General features: G+C 39.0%; 1 protein-coding gene across 3 annotated transcripts in view; it reads right to left on the bottom strand.

The window, feature by feature from the left end:
• Nucleotides 1–20,558, bottom strand: part of TBC1D14 (TBC1 domain family member 14) — a 63,769-nt gene that overhangs the window by 11,111 nt on the left and 32,100 nt on the right. The window contains exons 1-10 of one of the 3 annotated variants that reach the window (XM_063157574.1): nucleotides 20,111–20,197; nucleotides 15,971–16,089; nucleotides 13,290–13,372; nucleotides 11,123–11,240; nucleotides 9,510–9,616; nucleotides 8,594–8,674; nucleotides 7,091–7,185; nucleotides 6,009–6,080; nucleotides 4,603–4,731; nucleotides 1,564–1,673 (exon numbers count right to left, since the gene is read on the bottom strand). In XM_063157574.1, coding sequence (XP_063013644.1) covers nucleotides 1,564–1,673; nucleotides 4,603–4,731; nucleotides 6,009–6,080; nucleotides 7,091–7,185; nucleotides 8,594–8,674; nucleotides 9,510–9,616; nucleotides 11,123–11,240; nucleotides 13,290–13,372; nucleotides 15,971–16,089; nucleotides 20,111–20,113 — 917 coding nt within the window. In that variant the 5' untranslated portion in view covers nucleotides 20,114–20,197. Of the gene's footprint in view, nucleotides 1–1,563; nucleotides 1,674–4,602; nucleotides 4,732–6,008; nucleotides 6,081–7,090; nucleotides 7,186–8,593; nucleotides 8,675–9,509; nucleotides 9,617–11,122; nucleotides 11,241–13,289; nucleotides 13,373–15,970; nucleotides 16,090–20,110; nucleotides 20,198–20,558 lie in introns of those variants that run through there. The other 2 variants (XM_063157572.1, XM_063157573.1) reach the window with 2 other exon arrangements.

Consider the following 20,558-nt stretch of genomic DNA (forward strand, 5'->3'; position numbering starts at 1 on the left):
TATCTCTGCCTAGTCTGTGTCCCTGCTGGTAAGGTGACTATGCTTGTCATGTAACAGGCTGAGAATTTCTGGACTGCTATTGACATTATTGTCCATTAAAAATCCAATAACCTGGTGATTTCAGTGTTGTCTATCCAGTTACTCTCCCACATGTATGTTTACAGTCATCTTATTCTGATGTCCCTTTTATTCAATTGCTTTCTCCACACACAGGCTTTCACAACACTGAGGAATACAATTTCAACATCTTTCCTCTTATCACTGAACACACCAGCTTCTGCTCTCTTTCTTCCCTTCTGTCTTATCCCAGTACTTTTTCTATTCTCTGTGCACAGATCTACTTCAGTTTAATACTGTCAGCTTTCAGTCACAAATTCTTTCCAGTGGTATTTCTCCCATTAAATGTTGGGAGAAATGAGCCTGTGCATTACAATCCCCAACAATTCCCCTACACATGATGCATTAAAGTTTAATCCCAGTGTAACAGCCAAATCACAACGCCCATGGTTTGTATATGCCTGTTGCACGGAGGGTTACACCACCCTCATACAAACCATGCAACTCAAGCAAAGGCAGCACAAGAAGTCCATTTGGATGGAGCTGAATCAACCAAAGGACATTAAGGACAACAAGAAGAGCTTTCCTGCATCTGCAGGGAAGAAAAAGACTGGTCTTAAAGATCATGGTATTGCCAAAGATGTTCAGGTAAAATCACATTAACACTACAAATATTTTCCAGAATAATAAGCTGTTCCAGAAGAACAGCTCATTAATCTCAGGGAAAAAATCCCAATGTTACCACTGGGAATTTATTCTCTTACTTAAGGTATTTGTCAGATACCTGACAACAGAAGAAACTGTCAACAAATGTAAGGGCAAACCAATTTTTCACCAAAAACCTTTAATGTCATCCCAAAACTGACAATGAAGTCTATCTGAAAAGAGACTTTCTAACTGCCCTAAACCAAGGTCTGCTAGGCATAAATGCAAGTGCTCAATTTGGAGCGCATAATACCTCACAGAAATTTGGCAAAAGTGCAAATAAGATCTTTGTCCCTCTCTAAGGAAAATATTCTGACTATACTAGAACTTAAAGGAAAGACAGTTTCATCTAATAAAAAGACTCTAATTGCCCATCTGCTAAGTGGAATAGCTTTTCTGTAGCTTTGAGTTTTATGTTGTATGGTCACATGTTTTAATTACACTTTTCCCAATCTGTTCAGGACAAAGTACACATTTCAAATGCAAGCCTGGAAATATTTTCTGAATAGCCAGCCCTGGTACACACCTGCACATGCAACAGACAAATTTTCTCAGAAGGTCAGCATTCTTTCAAAACAAGCTTCCAACTTAACACAAGTGCAGTAATAAAGGTTAGGCAAATGTTAAACATCACAGAAGTAAGTGGGAATGATTTGGATTGACAACTCAAGTACTGAGCAAAAAATAAAGCCTCTATTTCAGAATAAAATTAAACCAGGTAAGAATGTTCCCATTTCTATCATGAACACTGACATGGAGCTGTATACCACTCAAATTAGTAATTACTCTTTCAAGTCTTACCAATCAATTAGATAGATGTCTGGAGTTAAGTTATTTTTTTTGAAGTGGGCAAATAACTTTGGCAGATTTTCTTCAAAGAATACCTCAAATGCAGCAAAGTAAGTCAACATCTGGGAAAATATAACAGGGAGAAAAGCAGTTAGCTGTGTTATTAATAAGCTTAAATGTATTATCTGTTGTAGGATTAACACCATTCAAAAATAGGATCAATGAATTACATGATACTATAAACAGTTAAGCATTTACATAAAAGGCAGCATCAGCAAGCACTAAGAGTTTAAGATCCACTCTATATATGATCCTCATACTAAACAATGTAACAATTTCTTTGGGTCTTGGCCAGCTTCCTTTGGAAAGAAAAATAGCAGCAGGAGGGAAGTTTTTGGCTGATTTCTCAAAATAATTATAACAGAATGGTGTTTTATGCTTGTGGCAGTAATTTAATATTGCACTGAATAAAATCCAAGACCCAATGGAACATAAAGAAATACAAAACTAAAATAATGTTAATGTGCCACAGCAACAGTGAAGAGTCCAGTATATTCCAGTCATAATTCACAATCTAATCTAATAGCAGAGCTATTCTAATAGTCTAATACCAACATAACACCATACATTCTACATTTAGATAATAGGCATTTCTTTTGCAAAAAGGAAGATATGAGTTTCACACAAAAAATTCAAAGACTGGGACAAAACATCTATGCAAGAGAAACAGTTTGTAACTCTCTGACATCATAACCACTCAACTTCATTGTTTTTAACACAAAGACTTTTATGCTATTTTAGAATTCAAGTATTTAGTCAAATTTATTAACAGAAAACATGTTAAAAACATCTTCCAATTCAAGCAAGAGTCAAAACCGAAAGATTATTTAATCACTGTCCCTAACGCTATAGGGAGGAAAGCTAAGCAAAGTCCTTGAATTATTCAGTAATACAAATCCCAATAAAAGCAATAAAGAAAGGCTGTGATTTCTTGAAAGTATGACTTGTAACAGCATACTTTTCCCCAAAACATCATGACAGTAAAGAGAAAAGGGATCTTATTGGAAACTTCTGTGTGAAATCCTTTTAAAGAAGAGTTTATCTCCCAGGTTTTTTTAATGTCTTTACAGAAGTATTTCCCATTTCCTCTGAATGACAGATGATGGACTACTTTCATTAACAGTGACAAATAAACACCTCAGCCTGGTAGTCACTACAAGGCTTTCAGTCAATCAGAGATGGGTGCATGCTAGAGAAATAACTGAAACTACTGGAATCTCTGAAACTTCAGTTACAGAGAAACAGCTTCATGTCAAACAAGACACCAGAAATCCAGGAACCCAGTTTAGAGAACTGTACCCCTGAAACAGCTCCCCAGTGTGGATTTTTAAATGCATGAAATCCAAGCACCTATGAGACCTGTGAGTATAAAGAAGGAATAAGGTAATGCATCAGACAGTGCTACTTTCAAAAGAATCTGCTGGCACCACTATAAGACACTTGTACTGAAGTTCCTACACTCAAAAGTACTGCAGAGGCAGGACCTTACACATAACTGCTACAGTCATTTCTATGGATGGCAATGTGGGCAGCAGTACAAGCAGTATTTTGATCAAATCAACATTCAGCAAGACTCTTCCTTTTAGTGGTAATAAAAAAATACTGTTTAATAAAATTAACCAACAAAAGAAGTCAAGACAAACCTGCATAAATTAATATTATTCACACAACTAACTTACAATGGTATTATTTTTGGTTAATTTACTATACAAAAAAAAATCAGCATTTGGTTATAAGGCTGACACAAATAGATGAGGGTAGACTGCAGATTAGTATGTTCACCACAGAAAGCAAAAACTGTCTCACTCAAGTGTCACTAGTCCCTTTGAAATATTGAATGACATTTTCTTTGTGTGGTTAAATCATGGATTTGATTTCAGGACATTAATATTTCATGTACCACCATCTCTGCTCTCTGTAAGCACACAGTTATCCCATATCCCTATTTGGCCAGCCTCACAGAACTGAACAGCATTATCTGAAAGAATTGCAAACCCCACTAGCTCAGCTAAAAAAATATTTATCTAATTCTATCCAATTCAATTCCAAAACCATCTTCACAAAAGCCATATTTACACACTGAATGCATGAGCATGTCCTCCTTATCCAAGTACTGTAATGGAGATAGCTGATACAGCTCCTAGCAATGCTGGCTGCCCTGTGGCACATTTTCCCATGGTACTTACAACTGATAAAACTCAGGGACTGAACAGGGAATACTTTTCCAGCAGGAATACTGATAAGATTTCTATTGTCTAGTTTTTAAACCACAACAGTGACTGTTGTCATCATTCATTCTCTTGCATTTGAACTCTTTGAGAGGCAGATCCTATTTTCATAGTGCTAAGAGGTGAGAATGAAACACAGAATGCCATATACTTTACCCAAAAATAAAGTAAATTAAAACCACATCTGAGGAGCTGTGTCTTATTTTGCTAGTGTATCTGCTGACATGGAATTTTAGAGACTCTAGAAAAAATAAGGGAATCAGCTCCCAGTGAAAACTTGGGAGGTGAGAGGTTTCTTTCTCTGAAAAACAGCCTGTGGGACTCAAACACAGCTGCTACAGGGATATGGAAAACCTGGTTCTCCCTGCAACAGTCTGTTTTTAGCAACCTATTAGCCTCTGATAAAAAGTGCTTTCAAGACACTTTCATTAAGGTGCTTTCAGCTTTCAATTGCAGCATTGTTGAGAACCACCTACAGTAATGTTCTCATAACTATTCTCTGAGTATCATAAAATAGCTACTCGACAATTTCATTCACCTCTTTTTCAAAAAGGTTGATAGGGTGATCTTTGGGTTGACTTTTTTGAGAGATTCTGCATATGTGTGTTGGGTTTTTTTTTAACAAAGTGTGTTGATTTAAAATAAATTCTGACTTTTTTTCCAAGCCACTGAAATAATAACTTTTTATTTTTTTTAAACTTTTCCTAAACTTTCCCTTTTATTATCCACAGCATGTTGATTACAGGTTTTTTTGCATACTTACAAGGCCATGGTCCACACGGAAAAATGCCATCTGACAGGGCTTATTTAAAAGGTTAGAAAAAGCAATGAAGGCATCTGCAGTATCCAAGTTCAAGATCAGTACAGCTGCTATGAATGACATGCCCTGCACCTGAAGAAAGGAGAAGAGTTACTCTCTAGCAGTAATTTTATTATATTGCCTCATTTTTCCTCATGTTCACTAGTATTTGATGCACTCACTGAGCTGCTGCATCTTGAGAAATGTTCAGAAAAGTAGGACTTTTTAACCCACATGCCCCTTGATATCACATGTTCAGTGCATGGAAGCTAACAATTCCCATGTTGTCTTCTTTCAAAGGCTCCAAGTTGAAGTCCTAGGATAGGCTAGGTTGACAACACTTTCAAATATACAGAATAAAGATTTTTTTTTTTATTAACAATTAGGTGTTTCAAAGTAATCCCTTTTCTCCCAGGAATGGGTCATCTAGATCCTTATTTGAGGAAAGCTGAACTTGAACGCTAGAGACAAAGCCTGTACTTTTGTTTTTCAATAAATTACCAGCAGTTAAAAACAACTGTGCTGAGTCATTTGATAAACAAAACCATTCTAAGACTATACTTTTGTTTTATTGATATTGTTCCCTTTCTCTACAAAGCCTGGTGTGGAATCCAGGCAAAGCTCTCTCACCCAGAGGGTGCAGTGCTGCCATTGTGAGTCACATGGAGCAAGGTGTGACTGCCATTCCTGCAAACCTGAGGAACAAGCTCCTTCCCAACACAACAGGTTCTTGCTGGGCCACATGAGGCACAGCAGCTGATCTGCCCTTTGTCTCATTCCCAGCAGTCATGGTCAGCAGCTCCTGCCAAGCATTATGTGCTACCTACAAAGCAGGAATGTTCCCTCTCTACACCTGCCTTGTCTAAAACTGCTCCTCAATAAAGAACCAGCCTCTCTGTATAACCCTGCTCTGCACACAGACTACACAAAATCACTCAGCCCCCTCATAATCACTACTTCAAACACTATGATTGAGCTCATGTAGCTTCAATGGGCATTGCTTTAGAGACTGGTCCAGAAACTCACAGTGCTAAGGGACAGAAATAACAATCATTTCAACTCAACAGCAGTCTCAGTAAGACTGGTACTGACAATAAGGACATAACTACACCTTGTCTTGGATTCCAATTTTCAAACTATGTACTTTTCAGTACAAATATGGATTTTCCAATTACTTAACCTGTAAAAAGCTTAAATCCAGCAAAATAATGTTATACACACTTTTCAAGCATGTACTGGAATAGAAAAAAGCACACACATATCCCCCCAAACCATTTAATACAGGTCTAAAAATGACTAATTAATTAAATCCTTCCTCCCCCTAAAAATATCTCCCTACCCACCCCTGAAAAAATAAATTTTTTACTTACATAGCCTACATCAGGTCTGTAACAAGTATAGGCTCCTAAAATACTGTGCAACGTGTCATGGTAAGGACCACCCTATAATTAAACAGAAACAGCACAATACATCTGATTATACAACAAGCATGTTAAAAACCCTCAGTGCTACAGATGGTCTCTATTACTGCTGACAAAGTAGCAGTAATACTCTTTCCCAATGCAGCTTAGAACAGCTGAACTATTCCAAATAACAGAATGAAACAACTGTTCAAACCCATTTATTATAAATACATACAGTTCATCCAATACATTGATTAAATACCTATACAATAGGAAGGCAAGCCTAAGAGATTCCTTACAGCTCAGCAGCACTCTGGCAATAGTGTCAAGGAAGTAAAACAATAATGCAAACCACAAAATTGTCTCTGAGACTGGAGGCAAAAGTCAACCATGAACAACAACATGCCATAACATAGAATGAGCATATTGAGAAGGACATGTACTGCTAAAAAGAATTTCACATTGCTGACTATCAACAGCTGCCATATCTTGTACTGAGTACTGTAAATGACTGAGAATTTCCAAAGGGAGAAGATTTTACCTAAAATTGTTGATTTATCACAATCTAAAACTTTTAGAGGGCAGCTGAAATCTGTGCATAGAGGGAAAAAATCTGATTAAAGTGAGTCACTAAACCAAAAGCAGATTGCACACTTTGGTGAGCACACAAAAACAATACAAGTTAAATTAGTTTTGCCTCAAACCAAAAAAAGTCCCATTTGTTTGAGGTGTTCTATCTCACTGTGTATTTATAAGCAGCAATGTTGATTCACTGATTTTGGAACAGTCACCTGCATCACTTCATCAGACAGAAACCAGCATGAACTTTTTTAGACAAATCAGAGATTACCAAACAGTTTGGGGTTTTGCATGAACCTTGATGTTACTCTCCTCTAGATTATTTCTATTTTTCCAAAATCTCTAGGAACTTTATCCTCTCAAGATGAGTGCTCATTCAGAACTCAACAGCCTGTTCCAACCAAGGGACAGGCCAGAATACGTAAAACTAATTTCCTCAACATGTCAAGACAAAAGTTAGCATTGCTTACCTGTTGGAATATACAGAGACTAGGAAATGTTCTTGAGATATCCAATTTTATTAACTCCAAGCTTGCTTCTCTGTCAGCTGCAGAAAAACCAGCATCTGCAAAAGCCAAAGTTACTACATTTATTACAAACATTCAGTGAACATTCGCTCTTGTTTTTATCTTCCAGCAAGGTTTACCTTTTGCACAGTTTGTGTATTTTGATGTGAATGCTAGGGAATAAGGCTACAGGCAGAGCAATTCCTGAAATTCAGCAGACAGGCTAAACAGAAAGTATGTCCTGACCTAGAGCAACCCTACAGTGCCCAGTGACCCTCAATATGTTTTGAAGCAAAGTGGGGAAAGATACAGGGCAAGGCAGGTCAGGTACTTTTTGTGTATCTGCTGACAAATCATTGGACAGATACAAGCCTGTTAACTTGTGACCCCTCACCACCACCAAGGCTTCTCAGTGGATCCTGAGGTAGCTGCCTCTGTGAAAAAGCTGTGGTGGAAGAGGGAAGTCCTAAAGTGGCAGCCTGTGATGGATGCCACCTATGTCTATTACTCTCCTTTCAGCTTCATGTTTATTTAGCCTTTGTAGATCTTGTAACTGATACTATAATACAGTCTCCATAACTGGAACAGATCCAACACCAAGTACATTCCTATAGCAGTAGTCTTCATTCTGGTATCAAGATGTCTTACTGGTATTCTGTCTGTTCTGTGTAGTTGGGAATTACCTACTGCTGTTTACTGAACAAGCTGCCAACAGACAATGAGCATCAATCACATGAGCATCTACACTCCAGAAAATGAAGTGCAAGAGGAAGCTGCAAACATACTAGGTGTTATCTTATTTGAGATATAAACAATCTCAAAGGAACAAAGTGGCAATTTCCAATCAAAAATATTTTTCTGCTTAAAAATGCCAGTATGTAAGGTTGTCTTGTCCTTTTTTTTCTCTGTTCAGTATAATTACTTACTGAAGGCAATTTCAATCATTTGCATGTAGCTGCCTAATCTCTCAAAAACAGTCAACTCTTTCAATTAGTAAATCTCAAACTACTTCATCTGCAAAAAAAAACTTGCTGCTCTCTGAAACACACCAATGACTTGAGCTCAAAGTTGCAATAAGGGACTAGAATGCAATTTTCTGCTCTAACCTCAATTGCAATCCCAAAACTATAGATGCAGAAAAGTATTTCAGTGTTCCAATTCCAGTGATAATCCCCAAACTACTATTCGTAGTTTTCCTACAAATTTGCATCAAAGTAAGAACTGTACCCAGAGATTGTTTATTAAAAAAGCTCAAACAAGTTTGCTTTGTATGACACCAGAATTTCACTGAGAAAAATACAGCTATTCCTTGCTTTCACAAAAAGACATTTTGTTTTTACCACAACACAACTTAAGAGCTGATTTTTTTTTTGTTTGTTTGTTTAAAATATGTGATTTCATTTTAAGGAACTAGTTTATAATATGTCTTATTCTATAACACAGCAGAAATTAGTTACAAAAAGTTACCTTCACATTCTACTTCAGGCCCTCCTGTACTAAGTGATCGCCACTTCTCTTTGGCACGAGCCAGGCAAATATCATATAGTTCTGGAGAAAGAAAAACATAAACCCAAGTCCATTATTTGTACATGCTCACTAATCACCCACCACATGGACAATGCATTAACAGCAGCAGAACTTCTAACTGGGTTACAGTTTTGAAAGACCTGTTCTACTCACCTGTAACTTCATATTAAGTGAAAAGCAAAGGCAATCTAAACTGCATTTTACATTCAAATATTTGCTTTTCCTTGCAGAACACTGATGTTCAAAATTACAGTCCAAATGGATAATTAGAAAAGTCTAGTAAATTATGTAAGAATTATACCCAAGGTGACTAAGCAATGCACAGAAAACCAGCACAATACAGCAGGAGTACAGGCAGAATTAATTCCAATTTCCATGTTGGAATTAATTACATAAGTTAGTCTTTCAGAGCTGAATTTTTCTCTACTCAGAAGTAATAGATTATTTCTATTTTCACAAATCAAAGTACAAATCTTGCCAGGGGTCTGTTAACCTCTTACAAATCTGTTGTCTTACTTCAAATCAAAGGAAGCACACTATACACATGCTCATAGGCATTTCAAAATTAACAACAATTTTATGTTTCAAAAAGAAAAAAAAATTGAGTCATTAGTTCTGACCATCTCCATCCAACATCAAAGCAAGAGAGTGACAGCAATACTCAGAAACAATTCACAGCAGCAGTCCTAGACAGCTACAAGATTAAAAGACGCTGTATTTTTGAACAAAACACATCAAAGCAGCACAAAAAAGGCATAACGAGGTAACATTTCCTCATACCCACACCACAACAGATACAAGAATGTCCCCTTGCTATCTCACTTTGTGAGAAATGTCTACAGAACAGCAGCCTCACCGTGGGTGATGTTTAACTCGTTTCCAATGGCCAAGCTCCAGACTCTGCCTCTCACGCTCGGGGGAATGCCCTGCCACCACAGCTCTCGGACTTTACGCGAACAACACCTGCTCAAAGTAAAACAGCTCATTCTGAGAAACATTTCCTTGCCAGCTGAATTGCAAATGTATCATCCTGTCACTGCTGATGGGATTCAAACCCAAACGAACATCAATGGCCCAAGAAGTAAAACACAATTTGCACATTCTTTAGTACTAGTTTGCTTTGAACTGCAAAGGAAATCTTTTTTCCTTCCAATGTAAAGGCTTTCTATTGACAGAAGCACAGCAATCACAATACACATAATCTTGATTAGCAAAAATCATAGGGGAAAAGCAAACAAATGGAAAGGAATTCCACACCTATGTCACTGCCTATGCTAAAGACTGGACAGCTCCATACAAGACTAAATACAGGAACAAGTTATGAAAGTCTGCTCTCTGCCTTCACCCTGCTGTGCAAAGACATGCAGCTTCCCACCTATCTTTGCAGTTCTGTGCCTCTGGAAAAATCCACAAAGATGTGACAAGGATTAACTTTTAGGTGGGAGCTTGAAAGATATTTTAAATGTCTTAAACAGGCTTTTTGAAATGGATGCAGCTGACATTCAGCAATCTGGGAGCCCAGGAGGAGGAGAAACAAAATAGCACCTAAGCACAAATGAAAAGTGGTAAAACCACAACAATCCCTTTATCCCTCAGCAGATTCTGAAAACTAAAATGTAAAACAGTGAATACATTGGGGAACTTCTGAATTCATAAACCAATAAAGGAAAAGGTGGTCTAATTCTTACAGCAACCATAACAGATGCATCTTCAAATACTAAAGACAAACATGTAAATCTACAATTTGCTTAGACTTAGTTTATTACACTTCAGTTCTCCAGAAACACATTTTCCAATAAATTCTGTCAGTCTTTTTAATATATATTCTCAGGATAACTGAATTTCATTGTTAAGCAAATTGCAGTTCTGAGTGCTGTTGCTTTATAGTTTATGTTGTGGTGGCTGCATTTGGAGCACTGGGGGCTGGCTCTTTTAATATGACTAGCAAAGATCACCAAGGTATTTTATCAACTGGCTGTGCCATGTCTTTGAAGGAAATCTTCCAGCACTTAATATAAATAACTTTTCCCCTATTTCTCTTTTTCATCATTTGATTATCCCAGGATATATACCATTCTAGAATTAAAGAGGCTTCATAAACCATTCACATACCTCCATCTACACTGATATTGCATTAAGAGCTCAGTCAAGGAAAGCTCATTTCTGATAAATGGATGTTCAAGTACTATGCCTTATGCTTTTACATTCTCTACCACAGATCACTCCTCAGTGCTTCACAGTTTCTGAGTACCTTGAGCTTTCATTAAAGTAATAAGACTCAGCACTGCATCACTTCCAATCACCTTGTAGAAATAAAGATGTTGCTTATTTCTTTTGTAGGTGTTCAAGAATGATTTTCTAACAAAAGCTTCCAAGATCATTTAAAATTTATGCTTCTTAACTTTGCAACTTCTCTTCAGGATATGCACTGCAACTTTAATTAAAACTCAATATAACATACTGTCTTACATAGTTTCCCAGTTGGGTAAGATTTCATTGTTCCAAGTTAAAACAGCATTGCCAATGCTGTCTTCCAGTTTACAGCGTTCTTCCAGTTGTTTCTTTCTCTTCTGGGCTTCTTTAAGCTCTGCAAAAAAGGAATTTCCTCTCTAAGTTAATAAAACCAGAAACTAAATATTCAGTTAGTCATGGCTATGAAACCATGTAAAGCACACTGTGTACAGTGGACTGTTCAAATGCTGAAAATTTCCCAGGCACACAGCAAGCTGAGCAGTGATTGCAAATGTGAAGAAAGAACAAACTGCAACTATAAGTTTAATTTTCCACAGATGAGACAATGGGAACTAGATAATGTATGACTTCTTTGACTCTTCAAATCTAACCACACTATTAACTTTAAATTAACACTTCAGTCAGTCAACAGCCTCACCTAGTAGAACAAGTCAGAGTATTTCCTAATAAATCCCCACCCCTTTTATGGCAGACTCAAAACTACAGGCCAAATTAATACAAATTTTTATTTTGTTTTCATTCTTCTATTACAATTTAGGTATACTGTCATGAAATCACAAGAGCCACATTTCTGATTCTACTTCACATATGGATAATCTAAATGTTACACACACCAAATGGAAAACCTCAGTTCACTAGGAAGAAAACAAATTTCATGTCTAGTTTAGATGTATTTTGCAGTTTGAATTATCACTCGGTATTTCTTCCTGCATTATCAATTACTGCTTTTTCCACTGGCAAATTTGTTAAACAAATGCAGGCAATCTCTACAGCAGGACATGGGTGTGCATTCACATGCTATCTACAGTATGAGGAGGTGCTCACCTGGCAAGCAAAATTCACTGAAGAAAAGCAGTACCATGAACAAGGTCTTTGGAATGGACACATTTTACCTGATGGATCCACTTTAAAACCCCACAGAAACTGCGGGTTCAAATGTAAAGCCCCACAGAAACTGTGCCTGAGCAGAACCATAGCAACTGCCTCATAATGTTTTCAGCTCTGACACAAGCCCTTTGCAAGCCTGCTGAAATGCAGGCTTTCAATTTTTCTCTAACCAACAAGAGGGTGTTTACAGTCTTTGATCTCCTGACGTCTTGACAATGTATCACCATGCAAAGCTGTTCATCTGGAGTGGCTTCAGGGAAAATGGGTTTGTCATGGTATTTATCTGGGCAGAATGACATACTCCAGTTCAATGAAGACAGCACAAGGACTTGGTCCATCACCTAACAGTCATCCCATTTTCCCCAATCCACCCACCCTACATGCAGAGAAAGAACAGGGAAAGTCCTTTACACTACACATAAAGTAGCAGATTTATTGAACAGGAGTCCCACGAAGGCAGAACTTCACTGGTAGGTACATGATGTTCAAGATCACAAGAGAATACTTCTATTAGTGTGTCACTTGCATTCTGCAGTTAAGTCCTGTGTTCATATACCCTTTTCACTGTTTCATACAGTTCAAGGGTGTGACCAGCTGGAAAAATATATTTCCAGTAGCCTCCATTGGATGCAAAACTCAAGTCCAAATCTCCTATTATTGCAATGCTTGTTTTGAATTAGAAAACCCAGATGGTCAAAAATATCAGCCAAAAGAAACCACAGCCATCACCTCTACCTCATAGTCATGGTACAGTGTTACTAAGACACTTCTGCAAAAAATATCATCAGGCAAGAAATTATGAGCAAATCCTTGAGAAAGCTTTAAATTTTAAGTGAGATTATCAAATGAACATAACTGCATACATTTTCCTGTGTGGAAAACTATGTGTTTATGTACTACAGCCTGAACAGGTTGCTTCCAGCATGAAACTGACAAATATCCTGCAGTTTCAAGTCCAGTCTTCACTAATTTGACCAACAATCTACTTCAATATATTACTAAGTTTTTAAACCTATAAATAATGAGTTTGTCAATCACTCATTTAAGAGTTATGGATTAAAAAATTATTTCCTGCTGGATTCTAGGACCATTTTCTTTTCAGCTTGGGGCTGGGCTTTTCAACAAAACTACCTTTGTTCCTCTCTCTTGGGAGTGATCCTTCTTTGAGAGGAAGCAGAGATCCCTCACATTACAGAGCAACAGACTGACACAAGTGCATTCCAGGTTTAGAAATATCCCTGTACTTTTCAAATCTGAAGACAAGAAATTCCATCACCTCTTTTCTTTGCTTGAACCACCATTTCTTCGTACTGTTGCCTGTGTTTCTGGGCTTCTTCTGCTGGTTTTGCAGGAAGGTTCCTAAAAAATAATATTTACAGTTGGCATGACTGTCTAAATAAAATTCTAGACACTTCTAAAGGAAAAGCACACTCTGCTTCCTGTCAAAATATCCAGTCAAAGAGCAGAACAACAGATCCTTGGAAAGAATCTTTTTTTGCCAGAGTCAGCAGAAGGGAAGAACACTGACCAGCTATGACTACGTTTATACACCAAATACGCTGAGTAATTTCCTTACGTTTGGTAATTTCAGCATTTTTATTCTTAAACCAACTGAACCCACAGGCTGGTCTTCATGGAGAGAATACACTGGTATATACAAAACTGGCTGCTTTTGATTTGAACTGGTAAGATACAGGACTGTATTCTTACTGTTCACCTTATTTAAGAGTTACATTCACAACTTTCTTTACCCACATGTAATGACTCCCCAACCCAGCCTTTTCCTGCTCTCTGAAACTCCGCTTCTATTTTAAAGAGTTAACTCTTTCCCTTCTCTTCTAGAGCAACAAGTGGCACTGGAGTCATCCTCAATATTCTCCATTTTTAATACTAACAAAACATTTTGATTTGTGATTAAGGCTCTGCCATACAAATGCATGTGTTCATATGTCAGAACACACGATCTTTCAGCTAATCCTATTTGTAATGAACATAACCATGTGTATCTCTTACAGCTACAGCATCAGCAAAACATCAAAACAGGAAATGACTAACTATTTTGTTCTTCTGTACTGTAGAACACTGTATTTTATTCCTAGAAGAGTTTATATCTCTGGTTAATAGAAAAGCTATGCAAAAATTCACTTTCCTGCTCCTGTAAGGTGTCACACATCAGGCAGCTGACAGCCCCCAGCACCATTAAGAGTTAGCATGCATTACTATGAATGTAATCACAGTGCCTGTAATGTACACATAAGCACCTCATACAGACCCACGAGTACTTTTCCAAATCAAGGTCGTTAGTAGAAAAACAAAAGTAAATTTTCACTTTGGTGAAATGTTGGTTAGTAAACCAGACAGACCAATCTCTTTATCCAGCTTCACTTTGGTAAATTGATCTGCATCCTTTTTTTGAATCCAAGTCTTTAGAAATTATTTAAGTTAGGGGAAGTTTGGAAAGGAAAACCAGATGAAAGAAGACAAATATTGATAACTTAAATTCTACCACACAAATTACTGGTTCTATGTCTTAACATTGCCAACAGACATGTGAGATGGTGTTTAGTATCTATTAAAATTCAACTAATGCTTTTTCCAGTTGAAGCTAGAGGCACCATGGAATATTTATTGATTTTATACTGTCAAGTTTTACCTAAGACCTGCAAATGAGTGTGAAATCAAGAGCGGGTATTTTGAAAAAAAAAAAATAATCTCACTACACTGTTCTGTCTGAAGTCTTAAAAAGGAAACTAAGACAAATAGGTAAACATAAAAAATAGTATACAAAGTGTAGGTAAACAATTAAAAAAAGATTCCTTAGTAAGAGTCAGATAACAGCACTGCTGTCCAGAGCAGTTTTCCCATTAGATGAAAGAAGTGATGTTTCAATTGTCTTCAATTTTAAAAATACCTTTCTGCTACAAGTTCCCCACTCTATCAACAGTAGGAAAGAAAGCAAAATCTGAACATTCCCTGTAATGTAACACTAACTTCATCTGTATGAACACTGTACTACTCAGATTATCCCACAAAAAAGAGATTTTTAATAGACAAGTTTTAAATACAACAGATAACCTAGTACACTTTGTTTCCAGTCAGACATAATAACATAACATTGCCTGCTATAACAAATAATCACTCTTACATTTTCTACATCTCCCAATGTCTTGCCACACAGTCCATCAGCCAAGCCAGAAAGTTCCTTAAGTAACCCTACAATTAGACTACTTTGATGTGAGCGTTTTTCATACAGGTTTGTTGATGAAAACACAGATCTATGTTTTGCCAGTTATTCATATCAATGCACAGCTATACTAAAAATGCAGATGTCATACCCATAAAGCCAGCTCACATTCATAATCATAAACTGACTAAGCATGACTGCATTTGTGTAATTCAGGAGAAAAACACGGTAAAGCAGCTGCTGGTAAATGGCTTTGGAGTCACCCTGCATATGCAAAAATCTCCTTGCAGTAAAAGGTATGAAACAACTCATCAAGTGCTTGACAACCCTTAAAATGGGATGCTGAACTTCCTGCAGAGCAATCACTATATTGTTTCATTATTTATGGAGGTGTGGCCTATCTCTGTGTAAACAGGACATTGTATTCTTGCTTCTCAATTTCTTTAGCATCTACCAGTTTTGTTTTTATGCTTAGGTTATCTCATGGAAAATAATCCTTTAATCATGTTTAGGAGGTAGAATTACTCAAAACTTTGATATCCTAATTAACTCCCTTCACAAAAAGCCATTGCTTTTATTATAAAATAAACTTCTTTCTGTTTGAATAATTTTTCTCATAATCACCCCAATTTCATATTCACTAGTCTGAAGAAAAAAAAAATCTACTTTAGATTTTAAATTATCTGTTGAGGTTAGACTAAGCAAATACACTGAGTTAGAAAATACTTGCTAGGTTTTAAAGAGACCCTCACTGTGGCACTTCCAAAACTTACGCTGGTCGGTCCTCTAAAATAAGTGCTGTAGTGGAGAGTGGTTCAAAATCAAGATTCTTCCTCACATTCTGTTTAGGAGAGAGTGGTCTCTGAGCTCGTCCAGTTTTTTCTTCATATTCCTAGAGAAGAAAAGGACAGGGAAAATCACACGAGTGCAGAGCACCAAGATGATGCACTTGAGAATTTAAAAAGGGATCTACAGAAATTTTTAAGACAATGCTTTCACATCTCAGCCCTACTACAGTCCCTTTGAAACTTTTCAACTAGAGCAACCTCAACACTGAAAACACCAACAAAATGGTTTTTTCCATTCTTTCTGTTTGTAAACACATCTTAAGTTCCTCTAGCTGACAGTCTGCTTTTCCAAAGTATTACTAAGGAGTTTACAAACAGCAGGTACTTTCTGAGGTACAAAAATAGGACCTATTTAAATTTTTATTAATTTACACTCTTTCCAAACTAAAGTAAAAAATGACCACGAGCTCCATGTCTTAAAATCTCATTGTAAGATCTCTCCTACACAAGCTGTTTTCATATGCAACAGCTCAACAATGGGGAGAGAAAAAAAGGTTAAAATCACTGTTAGACAGAAAGACCACACTTGGTACAATGCCTTGGACAATCCTAAATCACAGTAGAGCATAACACGTTAACCTGTGTCTGTAATCAGACACTGACACACTGGAGCAAGGCTAGCAAAGAGGCATGGAGATGGCAGGGTGTGGAGCAAGTGCCACACAAAGAGAGGCCCAGAGCACCAGGTTTGCTCAGCCTCCAGAGGAAAAGGCTTTGCAGGGAGAGGAGGTTGCCTTGTGACAAAATTCCCAACCTTGAAAGCTTTCAAAGCTCAGGGGGATGAGCCCTGAGAACCAGGTTAAAGCAGACTCTGTCCTGAGAGGAGAGTGAGCCCCTCAGGGTCCTTCTACCCTTAGTTACTGCATCACCCTGACCTACAGCAGAGGACTTGGCATTCAGGTACCATTTTATTTTTACTTTCCCTACAAACACTGGTTTAAATGAAAGTATACTAAGACCATGGCCTAATGGGATAAAACAACCTTTACACAACTTCCATGTACTTCAGTGCTTGAAGTATTACAGCAAACATTAAATATGCAAAGTATCAGTGATACACAAACAACAAACATGGTCAAACCGTCCTAAGGAAAAATCACATCCACATTATACAGTTACTTCTACATTCAACTTTATAATGATTCTTGCCACTTCCAAAACTCAAAGGCTTTAATGCACAACTTTTTTATTCCATTTCTATTAAAATAAAATTTAGAAAAACACAAATGTATGCTATCAATGAGCACTATGAAGAGTGCTCCAGCCACAGACCTTTTCCTGCTAGCACAAAGAGTTCCTCAGATGGTTCTGCTTTCTTTCTCTCAACCTAACCTCTCCATTTCATAAAAACCTCCTTGGGCATGAGATACAGCGTTTCCAACCAGTGAGGTTCATTAAGCAACTAAAACAGGATCCATCCCTTTCAGAAAGGCTGTCTCCAATCACACCTTAAAAAAGGGGATGGATGAAAACAAGACATGATGCATGAATGTGGAGCCTTGGTCATCTACTCTGTGTTGTGCAGTTCAATCCTTGTTCAAACTACTTCCATAGGACTCATGGGTACAGGTCTGTGCAGCCCTCAGGACACAGAAAATCCCTATTTTTCCTTGTCTATTAACTGGGCACTGCCTCAATCCTATGATGACTACATTGCTGTAATGGGAAACATGGTCATGAATTTGGAATGTCTGGCTCATTAATACCAGCTAATACTGCTACGCATGACATCAGCTGGAAAACAAGGAAAAGAACCAAGGAAAATGCATTTAAACTACAGAGTAGTACTTAGCTTTGTCAAGTAAAGAGACAGTGCTCATGCTGACAAAGCCATTCACTAAAAAAACCTCCAGAAAAAAAAATAAGCAAAATACTACTATAAAAAATACTCAGGTAGAGAGCATATTGAGAAAGCAAAGGCTTACACTGGTCACTTGCACCAGCAAACAACTGAGAGTGACTAGAGTGTAAGTGCACCATCATAATGGGCTTCAGCTGCACCAGCTGCAGAGCAAATCCACTGTGCTGATAGCAATGAAGCAAATGGCTTTTCTTTTTCCCAGTTTCTATTAAGAGACTGATTTTTTTAATGAGCCCTTCTTCACAAATTAACATAGTCAAATATTAGCCTCTCTTACTCCCTAAAGCATCTCATAATATGACATTAAAACATATGCACCCCTTGTTTATTATAGCAGAAATTCCAGAAAAGCAGCTTAATTTTGACTTATGAAAATTATATTCAGGGTCTACTTTCACTGAAAGCCAACTGGAGAGCAAAATTGCTTTTGGAAAGTGAGAAAAGAATGTCCACACTGGGCTGCAATGGGAATTTTAGTCTGAATACTCAAATTGATTTGGAAATCCCTTTCAGCTAAGCAAAAAGTTCTCCAGATCAGCACTACATATCTCCTTACAAGAATTTCTTGGTTAAGAAAATGTTTTATTTCTAAATATGGGTGCTAGTTACAGTATCAGCACATCAGGACAATTACGCAAACCTCCCAGAAGAGCCAAAGCCCACCCTGCATTTCAGCAAGTATTCACTGGTGTTCTACTCAGCACTACCCTACAGTAAAAAAGCCAGACCAGCACAAAAATGGGAGTGGCACATTTGATCAGATTACAAGTATGATTCCTTTGTACCAATTTCATCCTTTTCAGTGGTAGCCAAAAAAGAATAAAAATGTCCTCTTGTGATACTATCTACAAGACTGCTTTTTATTAAGGGAAAATTAAAAAAAAAAAAAAAAAAAACCACAACAAAACAAAAAGACTGGGGACTCCTACCCCAGTCCCCCCCCCCAAAAAAACCCAACACCCTAAAACTCACAGAAAACAAAAGTTCATGAAAATTATCTTTTACCCCAGTGAGAAGTGAATGCTATTTCAGAGCACAATGTATGATACAGCAATGAAGCACACTGAAGCCTCCACAAACTCATATTAAGAGTATCTGCTGACTGAGCAAGTGCAAGTATTTGCACATACAGGCATATTGCAATAGGCTGGGCTACACAATAGCTCGTTTTAAGCTTTTTCCTTTAAATCAGACTCTAATCTCTCACAGGTACAAATAACTCAGGATCTGTTTAAATGCTATGCTGCAGTTAGGGGTTACTAACCTGATACAATTGCAAGTTAATTTTAGGATCAATTTAGGATGAGCTGGCCATTTACAATTTAAAATACAGCCTTATCACTGGGATCATTTAGGCTTTCTTCCAGGTTTCGCCTTCAGCTGTTCACAAGAGCTGAACAAGGGTTTGAAGATGTTCTATTAAGAGCATGCTGTAGATTAAAGCACTGATTTAAATAATCCAAACTAAACAAAGAAAACCCACAGAAACACGCCTCCTGAAACCAAGTTTAATTCTGGGTGGAACCTGCCAGCTTTGCAGTTAAGATGCAAGAAGCTCTGACTGTGGTGATTCTCTGCGATTCTTCAAAAAAGACAAGCCAACCTACAAAGGGATTCTCAACAATCTCTGCCGAGAGACACAAATAACCCTCTAGAACCCAAGGCAAGCACTCAAAGACCGACTGCTCTACCCGGGAGAGCGCTGTGGGACTTCCCACACGGCCCAAGCCTCCCCAGGCTCCAGCAGCACGGCAGAACCGAACCTACAATAACACAAACTGCTCTATCAAGGTCATCTTGTTTTGGCCCTGCGTGTTTAAAGGCAGCCACTTTCCGACGGAGCCGAATATGAAATATTCATGCTGGCTGTCGGAGCGGAGACGCCGGGGACTGCGGGACTCTGGCTCCAGGGGCGGCAGCAGGGCAGGGCAGGAGGGATGGCCGGGGTTTCGGCCGGGGTTCCAGCCAGGTTCCAGCCTGCAGCCCCCACGCTCCGACACCCCGAACACCCGGCAGAGCTGCGCTGCCGCCTTCCATCCCGGCGTAGCCCCGCGCCGCACAAAGAGAATCCCCTTCCCGGTTAGCTGCCTCTGCCCCGGACTCGGAGCGGCGACTGAGAAGCGGACGAGGCCGGGTTCACCCACAACGGTTCAAGTCCGCGCCCGCCCATCCCGCCCGCCCCGCAGCTGCCCCGCTCCGCTCACCATGAACGCTGCGGTCCCTCACGGGCGGCGGCGCCGGAGCCCCATTGCCCGCCCCGCACCGCGGGCCTGGCTCCCGCCGCCCGGGCCCGCACGGCCTCGCGGGCCGCCCGCCCGCCCCGCCCGGGCCGCCTCCCGCGGGTGGGTCCGGCCGGGCCGCCCCGCCCCGCCAGCCGCGCTAATCACCCGCGGAGCCGCCGCACAGCATCGCTTCTCTCCGCCTCGCCCAGCGCTGCCTGGGCACGCACGGCACCGCCTGGCACACGCCTCCCGGGCCGCCCCGACAGCCCGGCCCTGCCCGGTGCGGATCCGGGGCCGTGACGGACAACACAAGCCTGCCACAAGCTCGTCTGCATTAGCCGCAGTCTTTGTCAGCTCGGCATTACGGGCGCCTTCAGGACGCAGCTGCATCCCTCAAACACTGACATCCCGCTTCACTGCTTTCCCACAC

The sequence above is a fragment of the Melospiza melodia genome, chromosome 5, assembly GCF_035770615.1.
Source record: "Melospiza melodia melodia isolate bMelMel2 chromosome 5, bMelMel2.pri, whole genome shotgun sequence".
NCBI classification, from domain to species: Eukaryota; Metazoa; Chordata; class Aves; order Passeriformes; family Passerellidae; genus Melospiza; species Melospiza melodia.